General features: G+C 36.7%; 8 protein-coding genes across 8 annotated transcripts; 2 read left to right on the top strand and 6 right to left on the bottom strand.

Moving 5' to 3' along the window:
- Nucleotides 1-515: 515 nt before the first annotated feature.
- GCK72_019083 (uncharacterized protein) lies at nt 516-1,938 on the bottom strand (the record flags this gene model as incomplete). Its single annotated transcript, XM_053732872.1, has 4 exons — nt 516-627; nt 835-1,468; nt 1,680-1,791; nt 1,837-1,938. The coding sequence occupies 4 exons, from the start codon at nt 1,936-1,938 to the stop codon at nt 516-518; spliced, it is 960 nt and encodes a 319-aa protein (XP_053581785.1).
- A 429-nt stretch (nt 1,939-2,367) lies between these two features.
- Nucleotides 2,368-4,059, top strand: GCK72_019082 (uncharacterized protein; the record flags this gene model as incomplete). Its single annotated transcript, XM_003115182.2, has 5 exons — nt 2,368-2,429; nt 2,584-2,902; nt 3,049-3,644; nt 3,687-3,818; nt 3,864-4,059. 5 exons carry the CDS (start codon nt 2,368-2,370, stop codon nt 4,057-4,059), a joined length of 1,305 nt encoding a protein of 434 aa, XP_003115230.2.
- A 1,526-nt stretch (nt 4,060-5,585) lies between these two features.
- GCK72_019081 (uncharacterized protein) lies at nt 5,586-8,602 on the bottom strand (the record flags this gene model as incomplete). Its single annotated transcript, XM_003115655.2, has 14 exons — nt 5,586-5,924; nt 5,988-6,068; nt 6,121-6,304; nt 6,353-6,499; nt 6,548-6,636; nt 6,681-6,791; nt 6,851-6,925; nt 7,313-7,585; nt 7,667-7,747; nt 7,813-8,005; nt 8,050-8,196; nt 8,242-8,330; nt 8,374-8,484; nt 8,534-8,602. 14 exons carry the CDS (start codon nt 8,600-8,602, stop codon nt 5,586-5,588), a joined length of 1,989 nt encoding a protein of 662 aa, XP_003115703.2.
- Nucleotides 8,603-9,142: 540 nt separating this feature from the next.
- On the bottom strand, nt 9,143-9,595 carry GCK72_019080 (uncharacterized protein; the record flags this gene model as incomplete). Its single annotated transcript, XM_053732871.1, has 2 exons — nt 9,143-9,325; nt 9,512-9,595. The coding sequence occupies 2 exons, from the start codon at nt 9,593-9,595 to the stop codon at nt 9,143-9,145; spliced, it is 267 nt and encodes an 88-aa protein (XP_053581784.1).
- A 372-nt stretch (nt 9,596-9,967) lies between these two features.
- On the bottom strand, nt 9,968-11,202 carry GCK72_019079 (uncharacterized protein; the record flags this gene model as incomplete). The annotated part of the gene is made up of 4 exons (XM_003115375.2): nt 9,968-10,094; nt 10,152-10,324; nt 10,741-10,824; nt 11,116-11,202. 4 exons carry the CDS (start codon nt 11,200-11,202, stop codon nt 9,968-9,970), a joined length of 471 nt encoding a protein of 156 aa, XP_003115423.1.
- A 2,258-nt stretch (nt 11,203-13,460) lies between these two features.
- Nucleotides 13,461-14,665, bottom strand: GCK72_019078 (uncharacterized protein; the record flags this gene model as incomplete). The annotated part of the gene is made up of 7 exons (XM_053732870.1): nt 13,461-13,785; nt 13,850-13,953; nt 13,997-14,054; nt 14,100-14,177; nt 14,225-14,452; nt 14,501-14,568; nt 14,615-14,665. 7 exons carry the CDS (start codon nt 14,663-14,665, stop codon nt 13,461-13,463), a joined length of 912 nt encoding a protein of 303 aa, XP_053581783.1.
- A 3,794-nt stretch (nt 14,666-18,459) lies between these two features.
- GCK72_019077 (uncharacterized protein) lies at nt 18,460-19,558 on the top strand (the record flags this gene model as incomplete). Its single annotated transcript, XM_003115523.2, has 4 exons — nt 18,460-18,532; nt 18,781-18,869; nt 18,979-19,127; nt 19,303-19,558. 4 exons carry the CDS (start codon nt 18,460-18,462, stop codon nt 19,556-19,558), a joined length of 567 nt encoding a protein of 188 aa, XP_003115571.2.
- Nucleotides 19,559-19,818: 260 nt separating this feature from the next.
- On the bottom strand, nt 19,819-20,636 carry GCK72_019076 (uncharacterized protein; the record flags this gene model as incomplete). Its single annotated transcript, XM_003115227.2, has 4 exons — nt 19,819-19,978; nt 20,024-20,138; nt 20,182-20,333; nt 20,392-20,636. 4 exons carry the CDS (start codon nt 20,634-20,636, stop codon nt 19,819-19,821), a joined length of 672 nt encoding a protein of 223 aa, XP_003115275.2.
- Nucleotides 20,637-22,900: the final 2,264 nt, after the last annotated feature.

Here is a 22,900-nt window from a genome sequence, read left to right as displayed (position 1 = left end):
TGTTGTCAATGCGCAGTCACTTTTTGGTTCAATTCCATCGGGCCACCAAATTTTTTTCGGTTTTTTAAGTTTCGTTTTTTATCTATTTGAACAAAACTTTCAAAAAAAACCCACATCCGGATCTAAAAAAAACGAAACTTAAAAAACCGAAAAAAATTTGGTGGCCCGATGGAATTGAACCAAAAAGTGACTGCGCATTGACAACACTGCTACCGCCTACACCACGCTGCCGACATTTTAAACACGTCGGAAAGGTAATGACTTGTTAGGGGTCCAAACTTTGACCTCGTTTTTCTCGAATACCAGGCCTCGAGGGCAAAAACTGAGTATATATTTGGAATCAGCGTCCTCTCAGCTTTCCAACGATATAGGTCACGTCCCATATCTCCACTTTGACTCGAGGGCCTTCCCTAGTCAGTGAATGGGATGAACAGAGATGAAATGAATGAAATATTACACAGAAGAGATATGCACAAAAAAGAAATTGAATTTCAGATGAAAGTCTGATAAAACATTTAAAGATGCGGAAGACGTGAATCATCAATAGCGACACGAATGTTGGGGTTTGCCATTGGATCGAACATAGGGTCGGAGGAATGTTCACCGTTGTTTAAGCACCGTGATAATCTGGAAATTTTTTGAATTAAGGGCGGAAAGTAAAAAATGATTTTAAATTTCTTGAAAATCCTAGTTGGGTCGTTGAATTGGCGCTTATTTTTGCAAACACCGGGAGTAACACATTAAATGTAATCGAATTCGGACTGTTTCGGTTTTACGAGAATCCAATAATAGGAATAAAACTGAGCAGTTTTGTTACACTGTTTTCTCAAATACGTTTTACTTACAGTAATCAGTGCAAGAAGTGCCAGGAACATGACAAAAATAGCCATTTTTCGTCCGGACGAACGATCCTGTGGCATTCCCGCTCCATGCTTTGCTCTCCATAATCCACGCATCCAGTCCATCGCAGGCCGTCTTTTGTACTTATTCTCTTCGTTATCAGCGTCTCGATCTTGTTGAAGAAGTGGTCGAGTATCACTAGAAGATTCAGATGCGTAGTTCTTTTTTCTTGCGAAAGTAACATCGTTGTTGGAGACAGAATAGGAAGCTGAGTCCTCCATATCTAAGTGAGTTGCTGGAGTGGCAGATCTATTATGATGAACCGGCGTTTCCTTTTCCATCGCCGCATTGTCATAAGCTACGTGCTTCACCTGCGGCGGGGGAAGAGGTGGAGCCGTTGACACCTGTTTGACAGGTCTGTTCAGTTCTGGAAGAACAGGAAGACCGAGAGCATTACGTGCCCAATTCGATTGTTTCAGTTGTTCGCGGAGCTTTTCAATAAGTGGAGAAACTTCGTTGATTGGTGGAAACACTTCTTGACTGCAACACGGACAGCGATAGCCTGCTGGCGCCGTGTTGGGTGGAAAACTTGCAGCCCAATCGTCGAAACACCTCCAATGTAAGAGATCTGAAAGGAAAATGTTACGAGTAACATAAAAAAAAGGATCTTGAATATGATATTTGATATATACACATTTATAAGTTGAACATAAGTCCCCACATTATAACATAATTTTTCAGCTCCAGTTTGTTTTTTGGCACGCATTTTTACAGAAAAAATGTATTATTCTGTTCATTTTCATGCTTGCTTTTTTTAAAATTCAAAACTTTTCACTTACGCAGGCAGTTTAATCGAATAGTTTCCCCTTCGGTCAAAGTTGTCTTGCAAATCGAACAATTCGGATCATAATCTTGATCTGTCAGCCAATTCAGGTAACTTTGAACGACGCACTGCAAATGTATGATATATTGGGGTGTAAGAAAGCAAAAACTAACGTTTGGATGATTATCAACAAGACAAAACTCGCAAACATTGACACGATGTTCGTAGCAGAACAAATTGGTAACTTTGCGTTTGGGACACTTGCAAAGTCCCATACTCTGAAATAAAATTATTAGAAAAAATAACAAGTGAATGAAGAAGTAATAACTTCAAGCTGAGAAATGTTTTGAGATTTTAATTTATTCAATTAAAAAATAAACACTTTCGTGGAAAAAATTTGTCGGGCTGTCTCGCGCACCAAAATCTGACGCATCGTCCGCAATGCGCGTCACGTACGTTTACTTACCGTACTCCAGTCATTAATTCTGTCGAACCAAACCATTGAACATTTTGACGATTTTTGCGATAAGAAACAAGAAAACAGAAAGAAAGATGGGAAAATCGGGAGATTTTGCACGCAAAACAATCAAGTAAACAACGCCTTCAGTCATTTGAGACATTTCTTTTGTATTTTATATCGTTTCTCTTTAGTTTTCTAGACCACTTGAATTTTACCAACAAAAAAGATGTTTTTCCAGCTGAAAATGCTCACTCGTCATACATTCCAAGCGTTCCGGAATATTTATGGTCCACCAAAGAAGTCTGTGTAAGTTTACTATTGTCAATAATTAAAACCAAATCTACAATAAAGCCCTCTACAATTGCCTCTTTTATAAGTAGCATGACTTCTTTTCTCTTACAATCTCAAATGTAGATCATTAAAATGTGCAAAACAAAGCATTTTCACATAATCATTTCAGTGAACTTCCAAAGTACGATCTTGTAATAGTCGGAGGTGGAATTGTGGGATGTGCAACCGCCCGTCAACTTCTAATCGAGAAGCCGAATCTGAAAATTGCGCTTATCGAAAAAGAAAAAGAGTTGGCAGTTCATCAAAGTGGGCATAATTCTGGAGTTATTCATGCTGGAATTTATTATACTCCGGGTAGTTTGAAAGCCAAATTATGTGTCGAGGGGCTCGACTTGTCTTATAAATTTTTCGATGAAGAGAAGATTCCGTATAAGAAGACTGGAAAATTGATTGTAGCCGTGGAACCTGAAGAAGTGCCGAGGCTAGATGTGAGTTGGAAAAACTTAAGGACAATTCCTGGATAAATGAATTAAAGAAGAATGACTTTTTTTGGAAAAGAATGTATATACTAGTCCATAAGCGATTAAACTGGTAATCAAAAAACAATACTTCTGGAAATCTTTCAAATTTTCAGGCATTGTTCACGCGAGCGCAAACCAATGGATGTCGTGATATTGAAATGATTGATCCGAAAAGAATCACTGAAATCGAGCCCCATTGTAGAGGTCTGAAAGCTCTCTGGAGTCCTCATACTGGAATTGTTGACTGGGGATACGTTACGAAGAAATTTGGAGAAGACTTTGAAAAACGAGGAGGAAAGATTTATACCAGTTATCCGTTAGAAAAGATTGAAGATAATTTGAAGGATTCAAACTACCCGATTCGAGTTTCGAGTGATCCATCATTTGCTGAGTTCGAAACTAAAAATTTGATAACTTGTGCTGGATTGCAATCGGATCGAGTCGCAGCGCTATCCGGTTGCTCAACGGACCCTAAAATTGTACCATTCCGAGGCGAATATCTTCTACTAAAACCCGAAAAACGGCATCTTGTGAAAACAAATATCTACCCAGTGCCGGATCCAAGATTCCCATTTCTTGGAGTTCATTTCACACCAAGAATGAACGGAGATATTTGGTTGGGTCCAAATGCAGTTCTGGCTTATAAACGCGAAGGATATTCGTACTTCAGTATTTCTCCAAGTGATTTATTGGAATCTCTGAGTTACAGGTATGCAGCAGACACGTACAGTTGAACAATCATTATTTTTAGTGGAATGCAAAAGTTAGTGAAGAAACATTTCACGTTTGGTATCAAAGAGCTCTATCGTGGAATCTGGATTGCTGCTCAAGTCAAACAATTGCAGAGATTTATTCCAGAATTGAAATACAGTGATGTTACCAGGTTAGTCAATCTTGCTTTCCCAAAATAATTTTATTTTAATTGAAGAGGCCCGTCTGGTGTACGTGCTCAAGCTATGGACAGTGCCGGAAATCTTGTCGATGATTTCGTTTTCGACAGTGGAACTGGAAAGCTATCATCTCTAATCATGCACGTCAGAAACGCTCCGTCACCTGCTGCCACGTCTTCTTTGGCAATCGCCAAAATGATTACATCGGAAGCTGTGAACCGATTCAAACTTTGAAGTGAAAAAATAGTAATTTAAATGTTATCCTTGATAGTTGCCAAATTTTTATTGCCGGTTTCACTGTAGTATTGTGTATATAAGTTTTGTAGTTAAATAGCTGAAAATAAATGGAAATGTCCATTTGTAAATGCACTATTTAGATCTCAATGTGGACGCTAGCTATACGTCAGACTAAATTCAAGTTTAAACGCATCGTCGCGAAGGTTTCATGAGGTGGATTTCCTCATATTCCTGTCTGCCACACAATTCCCTTTTGTTTTGCTCAATTTCGTAGAAAAAAACCACGAGTGTTTGTTGACATTGGCTTTTGACAAATATAATGAAGACATCAAAACAAAAAGCTCGTTTTTTTGCAAAAACGTACCTACCAGCTTAAGAAAACAATATATAGCCGCTTTAAAACCTAGAAACTATCTCACACGTTTCTATTTCTTTGAATTCTTTCTTCTCTGCCGAATGACGAATCAAAATAACCGCCCTCCGTACGTGATTAATTCAATAACCGTGTTCCACAGAATGTGACAAGAGATCCACCGAGAAAATTCTCAAAAAATGCTGAAAAAGGGTTCCTTGTTGTTTTACTTGTTGTTGTTGTTCTCTTCATTGTGGGACTGATTGTGGCTCTTGCTCTCAGGGTCAACGTTGCATTCTATATCGGTTTGTTCAATCAGTTTTCAAACATAATTGTTACTTCTTACAGCATTCTGAATTCCAAATTCTGTCTCATTTACGAATTTGGTTACGTGATGTTTGGTTCAAATTAATCTCAATATTATTTTTTGCAGCAAGTTTCCCAGATTAATTTGTCATTAATCTTATCGGAAAAAAAACTAATTGTTCTTTTTTTTTAAATAAAAAAATTGTACCCCAGCAAAAAATACTGTAAAATGAAATCTCATGAATCACCCACCATGGTGGTGGTCACCATCACACACGCATGTGCAAATAATGGTACTCTCAGCTATTTCAATAAACAATTATATTTAGTCTGACGTGTTTTTCCATCATCGAAGGATGTTTTGAAATGTGGAAGCGGACTCAAAATAGTCCTAGCTGAAAGTATTCATTCTTGTCACTCATTCATTCTCTTCCACAATCTGAAACATGGCGTTCCCCGGCAACGATTCGTTTCATTCAAATCCACACGCAGCTGTGATTGTCTATCCACAACTGACTCCGAGACAAATTGATACTGCCCAAAACATTCAATAAATAATGTTTGTTTTCTTTGGTATTTTCTTTATTTTATTTGGTATTTCATTCATTGCTGGAATAGTTTTCATTATTGTTTCAAGCATCAAAGATTCGAACGAATTCTCTAAAAGATGGAATGAAAATCATCTATAAAGTACATGTTGTGAAATTTCTTCATCAAGTGAACCTTTAACCAAACTGTGGTTTTTTTTGTCAATTATCTTACGGTTTAGAAATGTTCAATAAAATTGTCAAATATGCATTTGAACATTACAAAATAAAGAAATTTTATTTTTTGCAGTTGTCTTTTCAAATATACGGAAATTTGGTTAAAAAACGGATGGCTTATATCTAGCATAAGCAGTTTGTCCAACATGAATGTATGCTTCTTTCACAGTTCCAGCATAAACTCCGAATACTGGAGAATCTTTATGAGCCTTTCTCATTTTGCCTTCTGGAGCCAAACGGAATTCACGGAGCTTTTTTAATGGCTGGTTTTCTTTGCTCATTTCTCCTTTTTCTGGGTCAACAGTAGTCAGAACACATCTTGTACACGGAGCAAAGCATTCCAGATGAGCATCTCCAATTCGAATTTCAGCCCATTTGTCTTCGTCCCATGGAAGGCATCCTTCGATGTATATGGAGGGACGGAAGTTACGCATTGTTACCTGAAAATAGATCGATAATAATCGGAGATATTGACTGAAGATGTTGAAATCGTATGCAATTACCTTAGTATCCAATCTCTCGTTTAATGCCTTCAACGAAGCGTCGGTTGCTATTAAGAAAGGGGCCAAATCAGTGAATCCGGACTGAAATTTTGAGAATATAGGAACATCCAAAGACTTCTCTAAAACTACTTACATCATCTTTTCTTTTCGGCACTGGAGTATTCCACCAGTCCTCATCTGGAACACATGTTCTCTCTGTGTAAAGCCCTTCTTTGTACAGAATCAAACGATAGTTTGGTTCTTCGATATAATCAGATAACAACTGTGCCACGTCATCTCCACAATCATATCCGTCTTGTTGTAAATTATCAAACAATCTGAAAATATTGTCAAATAAAAGTGATTATTGGGATTATACAACTTACGAAGCTCGAATGATACGCCCATTCTCGACTACTTTTTTCAAGTCCACAACAAGTTTTATATTCCCAGGTACCGTAATCTCAAGTGTTTCATTTTCAATGTGAGTCTCTACATGAACTAGTTTTGGTTTTTGACGAGCTGTGATGAATCTGGAATTTAAAAACTTGAAACTGCTCAAAACATTGAAAGATTGGCACCTTCCAGTACTCTCATCTACCAAGAGAAATGCTCGATCTTCAAGTTCTCCCATCTTTGGACCAGTTTTTGTGCATTTAAAAGCAAATAACTGTAATTTGAGAATTAAAAAAACATCCAGGAGAGAAATCTTACATCAACAGGTTTACATGATTTAATTGGATATATATGAAGACTCTTGACCACTCCAATGGGTACCCATTCTTGTGATTTTGCATTAATGTAGGTGTAGATTTGACGGGCGGTCTGAACAAAAATAGATCTTCGGAATGCTTATGTGTAGCTTATGATTGCCATCAACTCACATGGTAAAAGATGAAAGAACTTGCCAAACACCCAATCAAGATTTTCTTTTCTCTGTCTAGTTCCATTTTTGTTTCCTGAAAATAACAATGAATAAAAATATTAACTCTAAAAAAATCTTCCACAAAAACCAAAAACATTTGCAAAATTGGTAGTAGAAAAGGAACAAACAAGCGACGATAACCTTCTGACCAACCTGCTATCTACAACCTTACAGTGTCTGCGTCTCCTTTTTGCTAATACTGTTTTCCAGGAAGAAGGCAAAAAGATGTGACGTCAGGATAGTGTATTTTGTATTTGTGTACCCGTCGCAGGGAAATCAGAAAACAAGGTTATGAAATAAGCATTCTTATATATCATATCAGTTCAATCACTTCATATATACAATTATTAGAACATTAAAATGCACAAGGTTTATATTTAGCCCAAACAGTCTGTCCAACATGAATGTATGCTCCTCTGACCAGTCCAGCGTAGACTCCAAAAATAGGATTATCCAAATACATTTTTCTCATACTGCCTTCGGGAGCCACTCGGAATCCTCTCATTGCTTTCAGTGGTTGGTTCTCTCCACTCTTTTCAGCAGTATCAGGATTAACTGTAGTCATAACACATCTTGGACATGCAGCCATACATTCGAGATGAGCGTCTCCAATTCGAAGCTCCGCCCACTTATCTTCATCCCATGCAGGGCAGCCTTCGATTTCGATTGATGGACGGAATTGACTGATGGAGATCTGGAAAAATGGAGAGGACGAGAGTGAAAACTGTTAGGAAATTCAGAAAATCAAATACAGGGCGATAGGAAAAAAACAAACCTTCTTTTCCATTTTCTCGTTCAAATCTCTCATCGACGCATCTGTACAGATTAGAAATGGAGCCAAGTTGGTGAATTGCGACTGAAAATTAAAAAAAAATGGAAACGAAGCGATCTCAGTGTCACCAATTTTGGTCTTTGACTCACATCATCTCTCCTCTTTGGTACCGGATTCTTGTCCCACCATTCATCTGTCGGTGCACATGTCCTTTCTGTGTAAAGATGCTCTCCTTGCTTATTGAAAATCAATCGATGGTCTTTTTCTCCCAAGAAGTCACACAATAATTCAGAAATTTCATCACCACAATCAAATCCGTCTTGTTTCAAGTCCATGAGCCACCTGAAATGAAATCAGAATTTGGAAAAACGAGTTTCATGACATACGCTGCTCGGACAATTTGTCCATTCTTCACAACTTTCTTCAGATCTACAGAGACCTTTGGTTTCCCAGGTACCGTAACCTCTAAGATTCCATCAACCATATAGCATTCCATGTGAACAAGTTTCGGTTGAGTGCGTCCAGTGACGAACCTTCAAATAACAATTTCCGAGTTTTGCATTAAAACTAAAACTAACTTTCCTGTTGCCATGTCCACTAACACAAAAGCTCGATCTTCTAACTCTCCCATCACCGGACCCAATTCAGTACATTTGAATGCAAATAACTAAAGTATTGAATCTACTGAAAATTCTGCTGGGCTTACTTACGTCAATAGGCTTACATGACTTTATTGGATAGATATGGAGACTTTTGACAGTACCAATTGGAATCCATTCTTGGCTTTTGGCATGAACATAGGCATAGATCTGACGAATAGTCTTGAAATTGAAACACTTTCACAAACAGAGGATAATATGGAGTACTTACATGATAAACTAGAAATGAGCTAACCATGCAGCCCATGAAAACTTTCTCGTCGGTGTCCAATTCGATCATTTTGATACAAACTGAAAATAATGAAATTACTGGAGCAGAACGAGAGATCAGACTATCAATGATTATTATTGTGTGTAAATAATCAAGACTGACCCTTTTAATGATCTATCCATCAGTCCGTTCCGCCCTTATCTACCACCTCGACAATCAGACAGCGAACAGAAAGGTGTGACATCACAAGATTATTTTTGCTTATTAAAACAACAAAGTGTTATTTTCGGATGTAAAAATTATCACACGTTTCATCTGATTTCTATATTCAGTTTATGATCGAAATTTATTATCTGAAAAATTCTCCGAATCATTTTTCTGTTAATGAGAAGTTCAAAAAATCAAATCGACGGTAAGTTTATATTTTCAAAACAGATTTGTTTGATAGTTTTCTTCAAAAAGCAGATGGCTTATACTTTGCATAAACTGTCTGCCCAACATGAATGTATCTTTCCTTCACAAGTCCTGCGTATACTCCGAAAATCGGATTATCCAGGTGCGTTTTTCTCATTGGTCTATCTGGAGACACTCGAAATTCCCTCAGCTTTCTCAGCTGCTGGTTTTCTTTGTCATTTCTCCTTTCACTGGGTCTACAGTAGTCAAAACGAATCTTGCACATGAAGCTGAAACTTCCAGATGGGCCTCTCCAATACGAAGCTCCACCCATATATCCTCATCCCAAGCCGGGCATCCGTCGACTTCGATTGTAGGACGGAAGTTTCTCATAGAGATCTGGAAAAAACTTTCTATGACTTTTTTTCTTTTTCAATTACCAAATTTTTGTCTCTCATTCTTTCATTGAATGCAGTCATCGATGCCGCTGTGCAAATATGAAATGGAACTTGGTCGGTGAATTGAGACTGAAATTTTTACTCTTCTTGAACATGGACCGGTTAAAAATTATTAGTTGTCACGCACATCATCTTTTCTTTTTGGCAGTGGATTATTACCATCATTCTGGTTTTGGAATGCATGATCGCTCCGTATAGAGTCCTTCAACATGATAAATTATTCTATGGTGACAAGCATGAACGCTCAATCCTCAAGCTTGCCCATCAATGGTCCCATCAAAGCGACCACTGAATACCCCCGATGCTAACCAAGTTGTTCTTCTCCCCCTTCTCTTTATCTCTTATCATACAAACCTATTTTTCAACGCGACGTATCAGTGATTTCATAAAAATGTATTTTGTGCAGTTTAGACTCAAGTTATCGAAAATGATAAATCTGGAAACTTTATGAACTTATAGAAATTCCCCAAAACCAGGAAATATTTATTATATACACTCGGAATCGGACAGAAATGACAAGAAGAAGAGAAAAAAGGAGTATCAATGAGAGATCACAAGTAAATATGTTTCGAAAAAATGGGTTTCACGTGGATTTTGAGCGCATAACTTCATTCGTAATAAACGGGGGTTCTTGAGTGTCATAGAGCATGAAGGAGGCGAACAAGACGGTTGAAATTATGAAGATCCACATTATAATTTTTTCCAGCATTCTAAAAAACACACGATTATACCTTGTTGGTATATCAATTGGCCACTAGTGAATATACCTTGCCAACATTTGCCATTCCTTTCGTATTCTCTTCAAATGCTCTTGAGAAGTCAAATCTTGTCGGATTGACTGAACTGAACTCAACACATCTACAACCACATTATACATTGCTGGATCCAATAGTTTCGAGCTATCAATTGACTCTTGCTCAACGAGAGATGTCTTGTTGTGCTGAAAAAGAGGAAAGTTCTGATCTTTAGGGATTCTTGGAATGGAGGGTTAGTTCTGAAGAAACTGAAAGTGAGATGAGTTTTCTATTGTGATTTATTCAATAATTGAATTAAATGTATCTTCGAAAATGTATTGTGTAAAAGACGGTTTTGCGAGGAGAACGGCGTTCTGATAGTGAGAGATCCATTTCTAATTCTCCACTGAACTGAATTTTTAAAACCAAAGTATCTGTTGACTTGTATGAATATGTGTCTGTATGTTTATTTGTTTGAAAAATAATTAAGAAAGAAATATTAAGATATTTTAAACTCAAAAACACACAAAACTCAAAAAAATAAAATGAATGAAAGCATTCCGGTGCTCAAAAAAAGATGCAAAAACTCAAAAACCACACGAAAACTGACTTTTTTCCCTACCTTTGGCTCATCGGTTTTCAGAAGTTTCTGTTGAAATTGCACGAATCCATTGGCGAATTTCTTTTTCAACTCCGATAACTTGTCCTGTGAACATGGAAAACATGAATAATAGGTAAAAGAAACATGCAATTTTTACAATATAGTAAGCAGGTCGAAGGAAGCAAACATTTTTCAATTGAATTCGGGAGTAAATGACAAAAAAGTGGGGAAAGATATTACGTTATCTTCAACGACTAACCCACAATATTAATATTCAATATTTAAGATTCCGCCAGAAAAAGTGCCGAAATTACAGTACAAAAGACAAGTGAATGTGACCGTGAAAATGGGAGACAAAAGAAAATGAAAAAACCAGAAATCTGGAAAAGAACTTACATATTTCTTCAATCTCATTTTGATACTTTCTTGTGTATTCATCAATTCTCTTCCGAAAAACCATTGGACAAAACTATTTCGATTCATTCGAATCGAGAGAAGGAATGAACGGAGACGACGAGTTATCGGACGACCCTGAAATGATACGGTACTGAAAGTTTATGAAAACTGAACTCTCCGAACGAAAGTAAAAACTCAAGTATTGACCATTCCTTCTTTTTTGTCAGAGCCAAATGACAATTTGTTTTTTATCGAAACTTGCTTCACCTTTTTTACAAGCTGATGGCGATTTTGCAAAAAAAACACGTGTGGCAATGAAAAAAGTCGCAATTTACTTTAAAAAGAACAGTTCCGTGAACTTACTGGCAAAAAAGTAGCTTAGAAAACATGAGGTCGAGAAAAAGTAATGATGTGCTGGATGATGTGGAGAAACGAACGGTCAGTTTGAGTTGGTGTCTCATCACTTGTAATCACAACTAAAATGGACACACGATCGAGTAACTTCCCAGATCGTCAGACCTTTGTATCGCCTCCGATCCCAAATTTCCAGAAACTTTTCGACGCAGTCATGCATTCTTTTATGTCCTCCTGATAGTATTCATATACATCATTTTCTGTTTGTTGGCCAATACAACGAATCCGGTTCCAAAGATTCCAGAAGAATCGCAAGTTTTTAATGTTGTCAAGAAAGTGGAGAGTACAGTGAAACCGATTATAAAGATTCCGGAAGTGAAAAAAGAGGAGAGCAAATTGAAACCGAAATCTACACAGAAACCAGAGTGGGACACTTTGGATGGAATTGGATATGAATTCGAAAAGGTTAGTGACATCATTCGCCAAAAAAATATACATATATTTGAAATTTCAGCCAAAAGAAATAAAAATGAATCCAATATTCGAAATCCAGAATAATCTTCCAAAATGTGATCTGACAGTGGATAAGAGTTCATCAAAAATTGATATTCCAAAGTTGATGAATGACTTTCAAAATTGTATTAAACCGATTGTCGAAATGTGGAAAGGCGATGTAAAATCGGTAGTTCTCAAATAATATATTGTTTTTTTAACAATTTTTTTCAGATAAACACGAAATGGACTGAAACATTATCCTGTGATTCTGTATTCAACCAAGTTGAGATCATACCGATGGAAAATGTGCATGAAACGAAGTGGACTATTCTTCCTACTTGTGTTAGTTACTGTAGTCAATTCCATAACAAATCACTGAATGAATTTAATTTTCCAGAAAGAAGAAAACATAATGGTTACTCTTGGAATCGGACATGACACAATAGCGGAGGAAAAACTCAATAGGGTATGATCGACCTCCGCAGGTTCGTATTCGCAAAAGAAACATTTCAGACTCTTCCGAACACGAAATTCTTTGGAGCAGACCCAATCATCGAGCCGAATCGTCAGCTATACACTGCATTTGGAAAATATTTCCCATTTGCGATTGGGAAGAAACCAGGATTCACAAAGTTCAGAGTGCTACCGAACCAGAATCAAAAAAACTAGTAAGTAACCAATTGTGAACTAACTAGAAAACACGAGTTGTATTTCAGGAAAGTATGAATATCAAGATGTGACAACAATCCCCTTCACCTATTTCCTTTCAGATATTCTTGGATTGAAGGTATTACTGTATTTCTAAGTATCCAGATGTGAACTCTGTATCTTCCAGCAAATCGACATTGCCTGGATTGATATTGAAGGTGGTGAATTCGAGTTTCTGGATCAAATTCATCGAGGAGGGCCTCTTGATCAAAAGGGAATCACAATATGTCAATTCAACCTTGAAGTTCATTCGAAATTCCATCCACCTGGTGCTCAAGTTTACAACGACTTCGTTTTTAGAGTTCTCGAAGAGAAACGTTACGTTTTTCTGAAGCCTGCAGCTACGGATGTTGGAGTTCATCGCATGTTTTTTATTAATGTGGAAAACGAGAAATGTATTAGGAAGTTCCTTCAGTGATCTCATGTTTTTATACTTTTTTGTTAGTGTTTATGGAATAAACAAGTTTTTTAAATTTTGAATTTTCAGAAGAATAAAAAGTATGAGGAAGGTTTTTTCTGCGCGCATTTTTCAATATCAACAGATAAAGTAACAGGTTCAAAGATAATATTCTGTTCAAAAAAGTCAAAATGGGAACATTCACTTAAATACGGATGTATCGATTTCTGACTTACCGCATTACCCTGCATCTGAATTCCCAAAGTAAAAGTTGTACAATATGTTGCTAGGAACATGATGAAAATGAGTCCAATATAATATTGACCGAGTAGAGGAACAGAATTGGAAGTGGCTGGCAGTTTATCGGATACCATCATCACTATAAACCGAATTAGATAGTGTTTTGGGAATGAAACTTACATATAATGGCCAATGAGAGCAATGCAGTTACTCCGAGACTGACTTTTTCTGTATTCTCTCCAGTTGATGAATGAGGAGTAAAGAATCCGATAACCGTAACAATAGTAATGAATGCAGATGGAATAATCAGAGTGAATAAATAATAACTTGGATTTCTTTTGATAGCAAAGAAATATGAGATGTCTGGGTATGGATTCGGACAACAATCATAGTACTTGAGGTTGTTACGGTAACGGAAATCAACAAGTTTCCATTCCATATTTGGAATGTAATGGTTCAGAATTGCCATATTTGTTCTGAATGGTTGAATATTAAATATGCTTTACCGTTTTGAAGTGAATACGAGCTTATTCCACTCACCTGTTCTTGATATCTAATGGTGTTTCTGTTGGTTGTTCAGCAGTATTCAACATTATTTGGGAGCCATCATACGACCAAGAAGCTAACATTATGAAGCAGATTTGCTGAAAACTTCTGAATTGTACCTATCATATTCCATTTACTCACTTGATCATATGGAAACTTTTCCATCTGTAAATCACATGTAATATCTGTTATGATCGCTCTGAAAAACACTTAATTTTAATTCAATATTCTACGAGACGTTTACCGGAAAAGGGAAATTTTACCAGTATGTTCAATTTGTACATTCGTCTGCATTTCATTTTCTTTAATATTCATGTTCGCGCTGAAATATAATTGACAGAACATGAATACATTGTAAGTGAATCTCACTTGTTATAAACCAACAAATCGGGTTTCCAAATCATTTCAGATGGAACATGAAGTGATTTTATATTTCCAAAATCTTCTGGATTCCACATCAAAAACTCATCTTGCCAATATTCTTCAATCCAGCAGTAGAGCGTTATGATTTGATCATTTTCATGCACTTTTTGAATCTGTTTGAAATATAATTGAACGGTTACATTAGTCGGTCCACTTGATTCATCTTTTACTGGTCTGAAAACTTTTAAATCAGCTGAAGTTGCTCTAAAAATTCGACTCAACCTCAATTCCTTATGATAATCTCTGAACAAGTATTTGATGAGTTGTTTTTGCTGAGACCAACCGAGTACCTGAATCTAAATGTTGAATGCTCATTCATCAGTTTCCAGAACTCACTATCAGCCATTGTAACACTAATATCCTTAGAAATAATTGTGAATTCTTCATTTTCGAAACACTCTGTAAGTTGGGATATTTGGGAGAGAGTCGTGAAATCGAAACAAGTTGAGAAAACGAAAAAAAAAGTTGCGAAGTAAAGAAAAAAGGAACAGAAGCATCAAAGGAAAAGTGGAAAAAGTGTCACCAGAGGAGCGATTTGTCAAAAATGTTCCAATGTCAGACACATTCAAACCAAGGAAAATGGGAGGGGAGGGGGAAGATGAAAAACGGAAGTATAAAGAACAGATGACAGCACCATAGAAGTTTAAAAATTATATAAGATTTTTTACCAAATAGAAGAGTGACCCCGATATTCAAACCAAAATGATTCCAGGTCAATTTCACACAAAAAGTTCATTTTGAAAAAGAAATACGAGAAAATATTCATGAAGTCCTTTTTCCACCCTCTTCCCTAGAAAAAGAGGCTTTAGACTAAGACGAGGTGGAATGGAGTAAAAGGGAGTGAACTGGCATCTAATCTCGAATGCAGTAAATCTATCCGTGCGAAAATTTGGGAGAAGAGAGAAAAGAAAAAAAGCGGTTTGTCTGAAAAGAAATATTTAGGGTCGGCGGGTCATTATGGTGTTTCAATTGATTTCACGGGGAATTCTTGAAATTTGAATGAGTCGGAAGGACGGAAGAGATGGAAAAAGCCACGGGACTTGATATCTTTTTTATGCAAAAATAATATAAAAATCTTGATGAATGAAAGAAGTAGGTGGGTCCGGAAGAAAGGGATGATCAGGTTCAAACTATATGGAGACGACGTGAGATTTGGAAAAAGCGAATCGGGAGAAAAAAAAATCTAGAGGCATCTTATAACGGGGATGGAACTGAATGACTTTTCATTTATCTGTCAATCGTGGAGTCTGTTCATCCGGGACTTATGAGAATGACATGATTGAATCTGAAGAAGAGATCCATCGAGCAAGAAAACAAAACAAAAATACAAAGATATTTTTTGAGAAAAGAGAACAAAATGAAGGAAATTGGAAAGGGAAATGGGTCGATTGATAATTGTTTTGTATGTGTGTTCCGCCGAAGAGATCGATTTGGAGTCATGTGAATGTCAGAGATGAAAGAGCTAGTTTTGGAAGATATTGTTTTCTAATAATTTCAGAAAATAGCAAACGAACTGTAGCCGGGGTCAACGGAGCCACAAATGATGTATCTAGTTCACCAGTTCTGCAGCTCTTCAACGTATGATGTGTATGTGTATGTGCATTAAAATAAATTCTCAAAAAAAAAACAGTGCAAAACAATCATAAGAACCTCTTCTCTGAATGGGGAAGAACGAGGGGGAGGATCTCAAGGAGTTGATCAGAAATCGAAGAGCGCTGAACATATTCAAGATAGAGTGAAAACGAAGAACGATAATCGGGTTAAGAAGAAATAGAAGATCTGATAACCATCCCTAATTACAAGAAATAATTTCATTTGTAAAAGACATGTAGGATCTCGAAAAAATAGAAAACTTTAAAAATTCAAGACAACTCCAAAATTTCCAAAATTTGATAAAGACTGTATGTTTAGAGTTAATTACGTCATACTCATATCCAGAGAATGTGATAATTTCAAAAGCTTCGAAATGAGGAGGAAGTGTCCGAAAAGGGAAAAAGACTGAAGTCCTCTTGAGAAAAACCTCACGAGTCTTCTCAACTTGTTTCGTATCAACGTGGGAAACAGAAAGTGCCAAGAGAGAAGTATATGAATGTGTGAATGGAAATAGGTGACGTTTAGAAGGAAGAAGACTTCTGACTAGAAGAAAAAAAAGGAAAATGGTGAAGATGTTAGGCTCAACAAACCAAGAGTTGATTCTTCCAGAACCATGTAATGAAGATTTATGTCTTTGGGACCATCCCAGAATCAAAAAAGCAAGAAAAACTTTGAATGAGAAAGATTTTCTGCAAAAAAGAGATTTGGAGTGAGCAAAAAGAAGAGAGAGCATCACAAAAGATCCGCCACTATGAGAACGGAAATTGTGTTTTTTGAGTAAAAAGAAAAGGGGGAAGACGGGGGATCAAGACAAGACGAAAAGTCATCAGAAAGAGATCAGAAGAGGTGGGTGGTGACGTGGTGATTTCTGGGAGAGATGTTGCAAAAGCAGGGCTTTGCAAGAGGATCGTCTGGTTGTCTGGAGTCTGGGCATTGAAAATTAATTAGAGGAACGAGGGACCGGAAGTGGGAAGGATAATGAGAGGCTTTGACACAAATATCATAGATCATCCCATTTTTGAAAAATGAGAAAAAAATGAAACCTTATTTTAAAGTTAATAAACAGGACTGATATGAGTTCAAAATGCTCCAATAGGTAAGAAAATGATCAGAAAAAATAACGGTTTATGGTCAATTTGAGATACCCAAAATACGAAAATTCTTTTATAATTTAACTAATAGAAATGACACTTTCGAGACGAGTCTCGTTTAGTGAAAGCGAGCGCTTTCAGCTTTTTCCGACACTTCTTGGCACACTACACCCACTCTTTTTATTATTTTTTCGAAAAAAAAAGACTCGAAGTCAAAAGAAAAGATAGACATTGAGCATGTTCATCAGGGGAATATGAGTTTGAGTCTTGATTCTAAAAGCTGTGACTTTTGATTGTTTGAAAAATTTTGAAGACGCAAAAACAGGAAAGAAACAAACAGGGGAGCTTACCAAAATAGGTGAATTCTTTCCCCCGCTTCTTCAAAATTTTCAGGCGTGTCTCCCAATCTTTCAGAACCATCATTTCATCTTTTTCTGTCATCCACATCCCTTAACAAAAACAAACATGACCACAAAAAGACAAAACGAAAAAACTAGAACTATGAGACGATGGGGAAGAAAGAAAGCTCTCTCAAATAAAGTTAACGTAGCGATAAGTGACTTTTGAGAACAATGCTTGTTTTTTTTTCTTCCTTCCCTTTTTTGTTTCACTGCTCCAGAATAAGAAAACGTTGTTCCGGGGAGCAGAATGCAGAATTCTTCTTGATGAAAGAACAATAAGGTCACAACCTCCATTATTAGTAGTAATCGGGCGAGAATTCGAATTCTTGAAACCAATGAAATCAAAACCATAAAATTAAGAAAGAAAAAAACATACGAAATGTTAAATTTTGTTCCAGGAAACCGGAAACACGGGTGGTAATATCAAATAACAATGTTGGGGGTGGGGAAATAAAGAAATATGAAGAAGCATTCTTTACTCTTTCTGAGATGAGATTTCTAAATAAAAAGGGAAAAAATAAGGTATAGAAAGAGAATAGACGAACATCTGAGGTGTTGTACAGTAGGCCGGCTTCTGAAATCTGAATTGACAAAATCCTAAATAAGAGTTTTTTTTATAAATCTTTTATTATTTGATATGTTGAGAGAAAATTGAAGAAAAAGAAGAAGAAGGAGTAAACGAAAAAGAGACGGCATCATTGAAATGAGAGCAGCACTTAACTCTAAACTCAACACGTCAACTTTTTACGAAGTTTTTCTCCTTTTCTCCTTTTTTGAGTGGGAAGGAAAAATGTTAAAAGTCAAGATAAACATTCAAAAAACAACGTTCTCTTCTCGTTTTTCTTTTTTATTTTGTTTTTATCTTATTTCTGAACAAAGTTGTGATTCATAAACAAATCATGTTTGAACACCCGCCTTTAGTTTCTGGGAGGGACTAGGTTTATACGTGGCCGAGATATGTCGACTCCTCGGCCATTGTGAATTTACGAAAATTTTTGGGGTAATTTCTCCGTTGTTCTCATTTTATTTCGCACAGTTTTCAAGTGATATTTTGGTTTTCAAATACTTTCAGTTAATAAACAATTCTTTTTAGAAAATGTCGACAAGAAATCGCGATAGATTAGTAGTCACAGAAGACTCAGACGACGATTATGAGCGAGAAGAGTCAGGTAATTTCTTGAATTCTCGAACATAAATCTCCCGTTAGCAATATTCTTTTTGCGAAAAAGTTTCATACTGTAAAAACTAATTAGTAAACCAATTCAGCCTAAGACTTCATGCTTTTTAAAATTATGAATAAAAATAAGTTTATCAATACGAATAATTTATGAAAAACCATCCAAGTTGAGAGTTCTCTCGAGAGAGAAATGCACTGAATAATATGAAGCGCATCTTTTCAACAAAAATATATTTTCAGGCAATGAGAGTGGAGAAGAAGGACCTTCCTCGATGGACGCTGGAAATGGAGATCCAGACGAAACAGTAGCGTTTCCAGCTATTCAAAGAGTGAGTAGAAAGATCATTTGAAGTCGGAATGCTTTGCGGCTGTCGTTATGTTATTTTGTTAATCGACGTTTTTTAACATGTTTTAAATCTCAACATGTTTCTTTTTCAGAAAAAGAAAAAGATGATCAAAAAGTTGACTCGAAAAGAAAAAAGTCTGAAGCATAGTGTTAAAGAATATCGCACCAAGTTGGCGATGGTCAAACCGGATGTTACCACCGACAGAGAGAAAGAACGAAATTTGAGACGGATCGCTACAAAGTGAGTATGCTTTGAAACATGGAAAGGAAGGAAGAATGAGGTCGAAAGTCGACTCTGCAAAAATGCCTTGATACTTTGATTTCATTTATTGTTAGAGTCCCGGAGAAAATTAAAATATTAGGCAAGGTTGCCTAATGTTAAAACATTAAAAAGGTTTCAAATATGACATTTTCAGAGGTGTCGTTCAACTGTTCAACGCCGTCTCGGATCGACAGAAAACAATGTCCGACGCCGTGAAAGAGAAGATGACAGCTCGTGAACGAAGAGAAGCACGCCAACGTTTCGATGGAAAGAATTTCGATTCGGATAAATTTGCTGATGCTGGTTATGGATATGGAGCAAAGAAGGAAGTCAAAGGAGAAGAGGAAGAACAAATGGATATGGGAGACGACGACGAAATTGATACCGGAAATTATAGTGATGAAGATTGATTCCGTCCAATTTTCAAGCTGTTATTTTTCCACGTTTTCTTTCAGAGTAATTTACTGTTCCTTAATTGAGAAAGTGCTATTCTTTCTCATTATTCCCTCCAATTCACTCAAGCTGTCTTCATGTTAACCTGTTATCTTGTTGTGTGTATGTTACCACCTGCTTTGTTGTTCCCCTTTGTTGTTTCCATCTTTTTCCGATTTCACAGTTTTTATAATTAAAATCACTTCATTTTTTGGCTATTCCGAATTCAATTAATCAATTATCTTGCGGCGGGACATGTGATCAAACCAGCGTTTACACAAGCTGGATTCACGGCCTTCGATCCGGCCATATCAACGTTGCAAATGTAAACTCCAGCATTCCAATCGCAGCAGTTACGATAGACGGCGGCTTGGCAGTTGAAGTCTTTTTGTTGGGCACTGTAAGTATTTTAATAAACATGTGAGGGACGAGTGTCGACTTACGCGCATGGATCCATTCCATTCCCGATGTCAATGGCGGCTTGAGCATCGCATTGATCGATATTCGGCTGATAACGATCACGGCAGAAAGCAATGCAATAGAATTCAGTCATTGTCACTGAAACGTTAAATTATTTCAATGAAATCAAGCAAGGACTTACAGTTGTATCCAGCTCCACATTGATATTGGGTGACAGCCAAGTCAATCCAGTAGTCGGTTGCCTCGGTGGCATTGGCAGCATTCATGTTCATGTAGGCATTTGGTCCCATGCAGGAGTATGGCGCCAAACAGTTGCTCAGGGCATTTCCGAGTCTGGAAAAAATTGTTGTAGATTTTTTGAACGTTTTGTAGTATTTGAGTTAGAACTCACTGGCAAACATAAGGTTGAATATGAAGACCATCAGCATCCAAAAGATCTCTTCTGACGAAATGGAAGCTCCAATATTCAGGAATAGTATCAGTCATTGAGATGTTATATCCAGCCATATAGGTCACATAGCACTGTTTGATTGATGCATAAACATCGGCAGTACACGAATCAGTGAATTGTCCGAAGACTCCAGAAGACGTCAAAGTGATCAAAAGAACAGCAGAAAAAACAGAGAATCTGGTCATTTTTTGAGCTGTTTTCAGAGGGAATTCAACAAAATTTGAGCTGATTTTTCCCAATGTTTCAACTCACTTTTATACTCACTTTTTTCACTTTTCGAAACAAAAACTCTCCTCCCAAAAAGGGTTATCAAAAATTGTCAGTTATCAGTTAGTGATGATAATAGTGACGAGCTCCGCGTGCCTGTGTTTGATCATGATTCTTGCTCTTTTTTTTCAGGTACTGAGTTTTGATTGTCTGGAAATAAAAATGAAGGGAAGGGAGGAGTACGTTATAGTCGGAGAAGTTGAAGGAGTAAATTGTAGTCGGGAAGAGGAAAACGAATCTGTATGTAGGTTTGGCTGGATGTCCGAGACAAGTGTGAACAAGAGTTCAGTGAGTTGTACAGAAAGCCTTTGGTAGTGTGAGATTGATGATAATTCGCAAGGTTCAATTTTTCAGATTTTCAGAGAAACTGGAGGAGGAAATTTCTTGAAAACTTGTGTCTCTCATCCTTGTAAGTTCTCCCAAGTTCTGTTCACTTACCACATTCCAAGAAGAAACCGAGTTTCCTCAATTAGTTCGTTGAACTGCTGAAATGAACTGTTGTTTAGACTACAAAAAACAAAATTAACAAACTTAATCACATTTCTCCGATCTCCGAAAGTTTGCGATTTGCCTTCAAAAATGTTCTAGGCTACGACAGTAAAAGTTCTCTTCGGATGATCATCAAAGACCCTAGAACTACCAACACCACGAGGCCTGATTCGTGCCGGAAGTACCACAATAATTGCAGGTTTCTGCCAAAAGTATTCAATTTGCTACATTCAAATATATTTCATCTAGATTACTTCAAACATTCTGAACTTCTGAACACTTGAACATTTCAGTAGACTTTCGAATTGAAAAAAAAATGCGGAAACGAAGAACCTCCACACCCGAAATTTTTCTGATTTCAATCTTTCTGTGGGGGAGAGAAAAATGTAGAAGGATCTCGTTTTCTGTATAGTTTGGTGTTGTCTCGATTGGACGGTTTACTACAAATTGAAGGTTATTCATTCTATTTCGTTGTTTTCGTTTCAATTGATTGCGTTCAAAGTTTAGAAACCAATACAAAGCATCAGAGAAAGCAGAGTGGTTAGCTGCTCAGATTTCGAACAGTTCAAAAAGTGGATCACTTTCAGATTTTTCATCTCATCATCTTGATCTTCCTTGATCTTAGACAGACTAAATTTTTTCAATTTCTCAATTCGATCCGTTTTCAATTACCAAATTACATCACATGGATCCCGTAAAAGGCGTGAAACGCGTGCAAGATGTTGTCTCGTTTCAAATGATAATGATCATCAATTCCCACTTTAGACTGGATCTTCATCTCTCTTTCTGCCAAAAACACCAACACTTGTTATGTTATGCAATAGATAGATAGAGGATATCCCGTTTCTCTTCTGATGCCAAATCTATTTTTTTCTTTTGATTGGGAAAATACAAATGTCCATCAGCACAAGTTTCTTTCGATTCTCGTATTGTCCAAAACCATTTGTGTTGTTTTGAGATAACGTCTTTTTCAATGCTTTTCTTTGTTTCGACTTGTTATTTTAGTCGAGAATCCATGTAAAGAGTCTTGAATGACAAGTTAGATTTCAAAAATCGAAGGTTTATGTTGGAGTTGGAGCCAATGACAAACTGATCCCTCCATTCGAAAACAAAAAAATTTGCCATTGAAAAGATCAGAAAAAAAGATGAAAAGAACGGTATCATATTACTTTGAAATTAACTGAAGAAGGTATCCCCTCCGCAATCTTCTGATAACAGTTAGATGAAAACCTTGAACGAAAACAAAACGTCTTTTTATGTCTATCCTCCTCCTTCTTTCTTCCTCGACCTGACCATTTCACTATTTTGTTTTCCCCGTTTCCCAATTTTTTGGTAAAGTGTAATCATGGAAGAACCCTTCATTAGGGCACCGCCCGTTTTGATTTTTTAATGAGTTTTCTGTGTTTCTAGTTTGAAAACATTTTGTTTAGTCTCGTGGAATTCCATTTCTAACTTCGAAATATGTTAAGGTAAAGTCTCTGGTTCAGCTTGTTTTCAGGTTTTTCTGGATTCTGATTAGCTCTGAAATCACTCTCATAGTCAGACTTCGTTGTATCCTTGATTCATTTTCAAAAAGATCATAAATGTTTTATCAGAAATATCAAGAAACCATTTCACACCTTTTTTGTCATCCTGACTTCATTATAGTCTCATTTTCTTCAATTTCTTGTTCGAATTTCTTATCAATTATCAG

This window comes from Caenorhabditis remanei, chromosome V (assembly GCF_010183535.1).
Source record: "Caenorhabditis remanei strain PX506 chromosome V, whole genome shotgun sequence".
Classification (NCBI taxonomy): Eukaryota; Metazoa; Nematoda; class Chromadorea; order Rhabditida; family Rhabditidae; genus Caenorhabditis; species Caenorhabditis remanei.
This window is presented reverse-complemented; position numbering and strand designations above follow the sequence as displayed.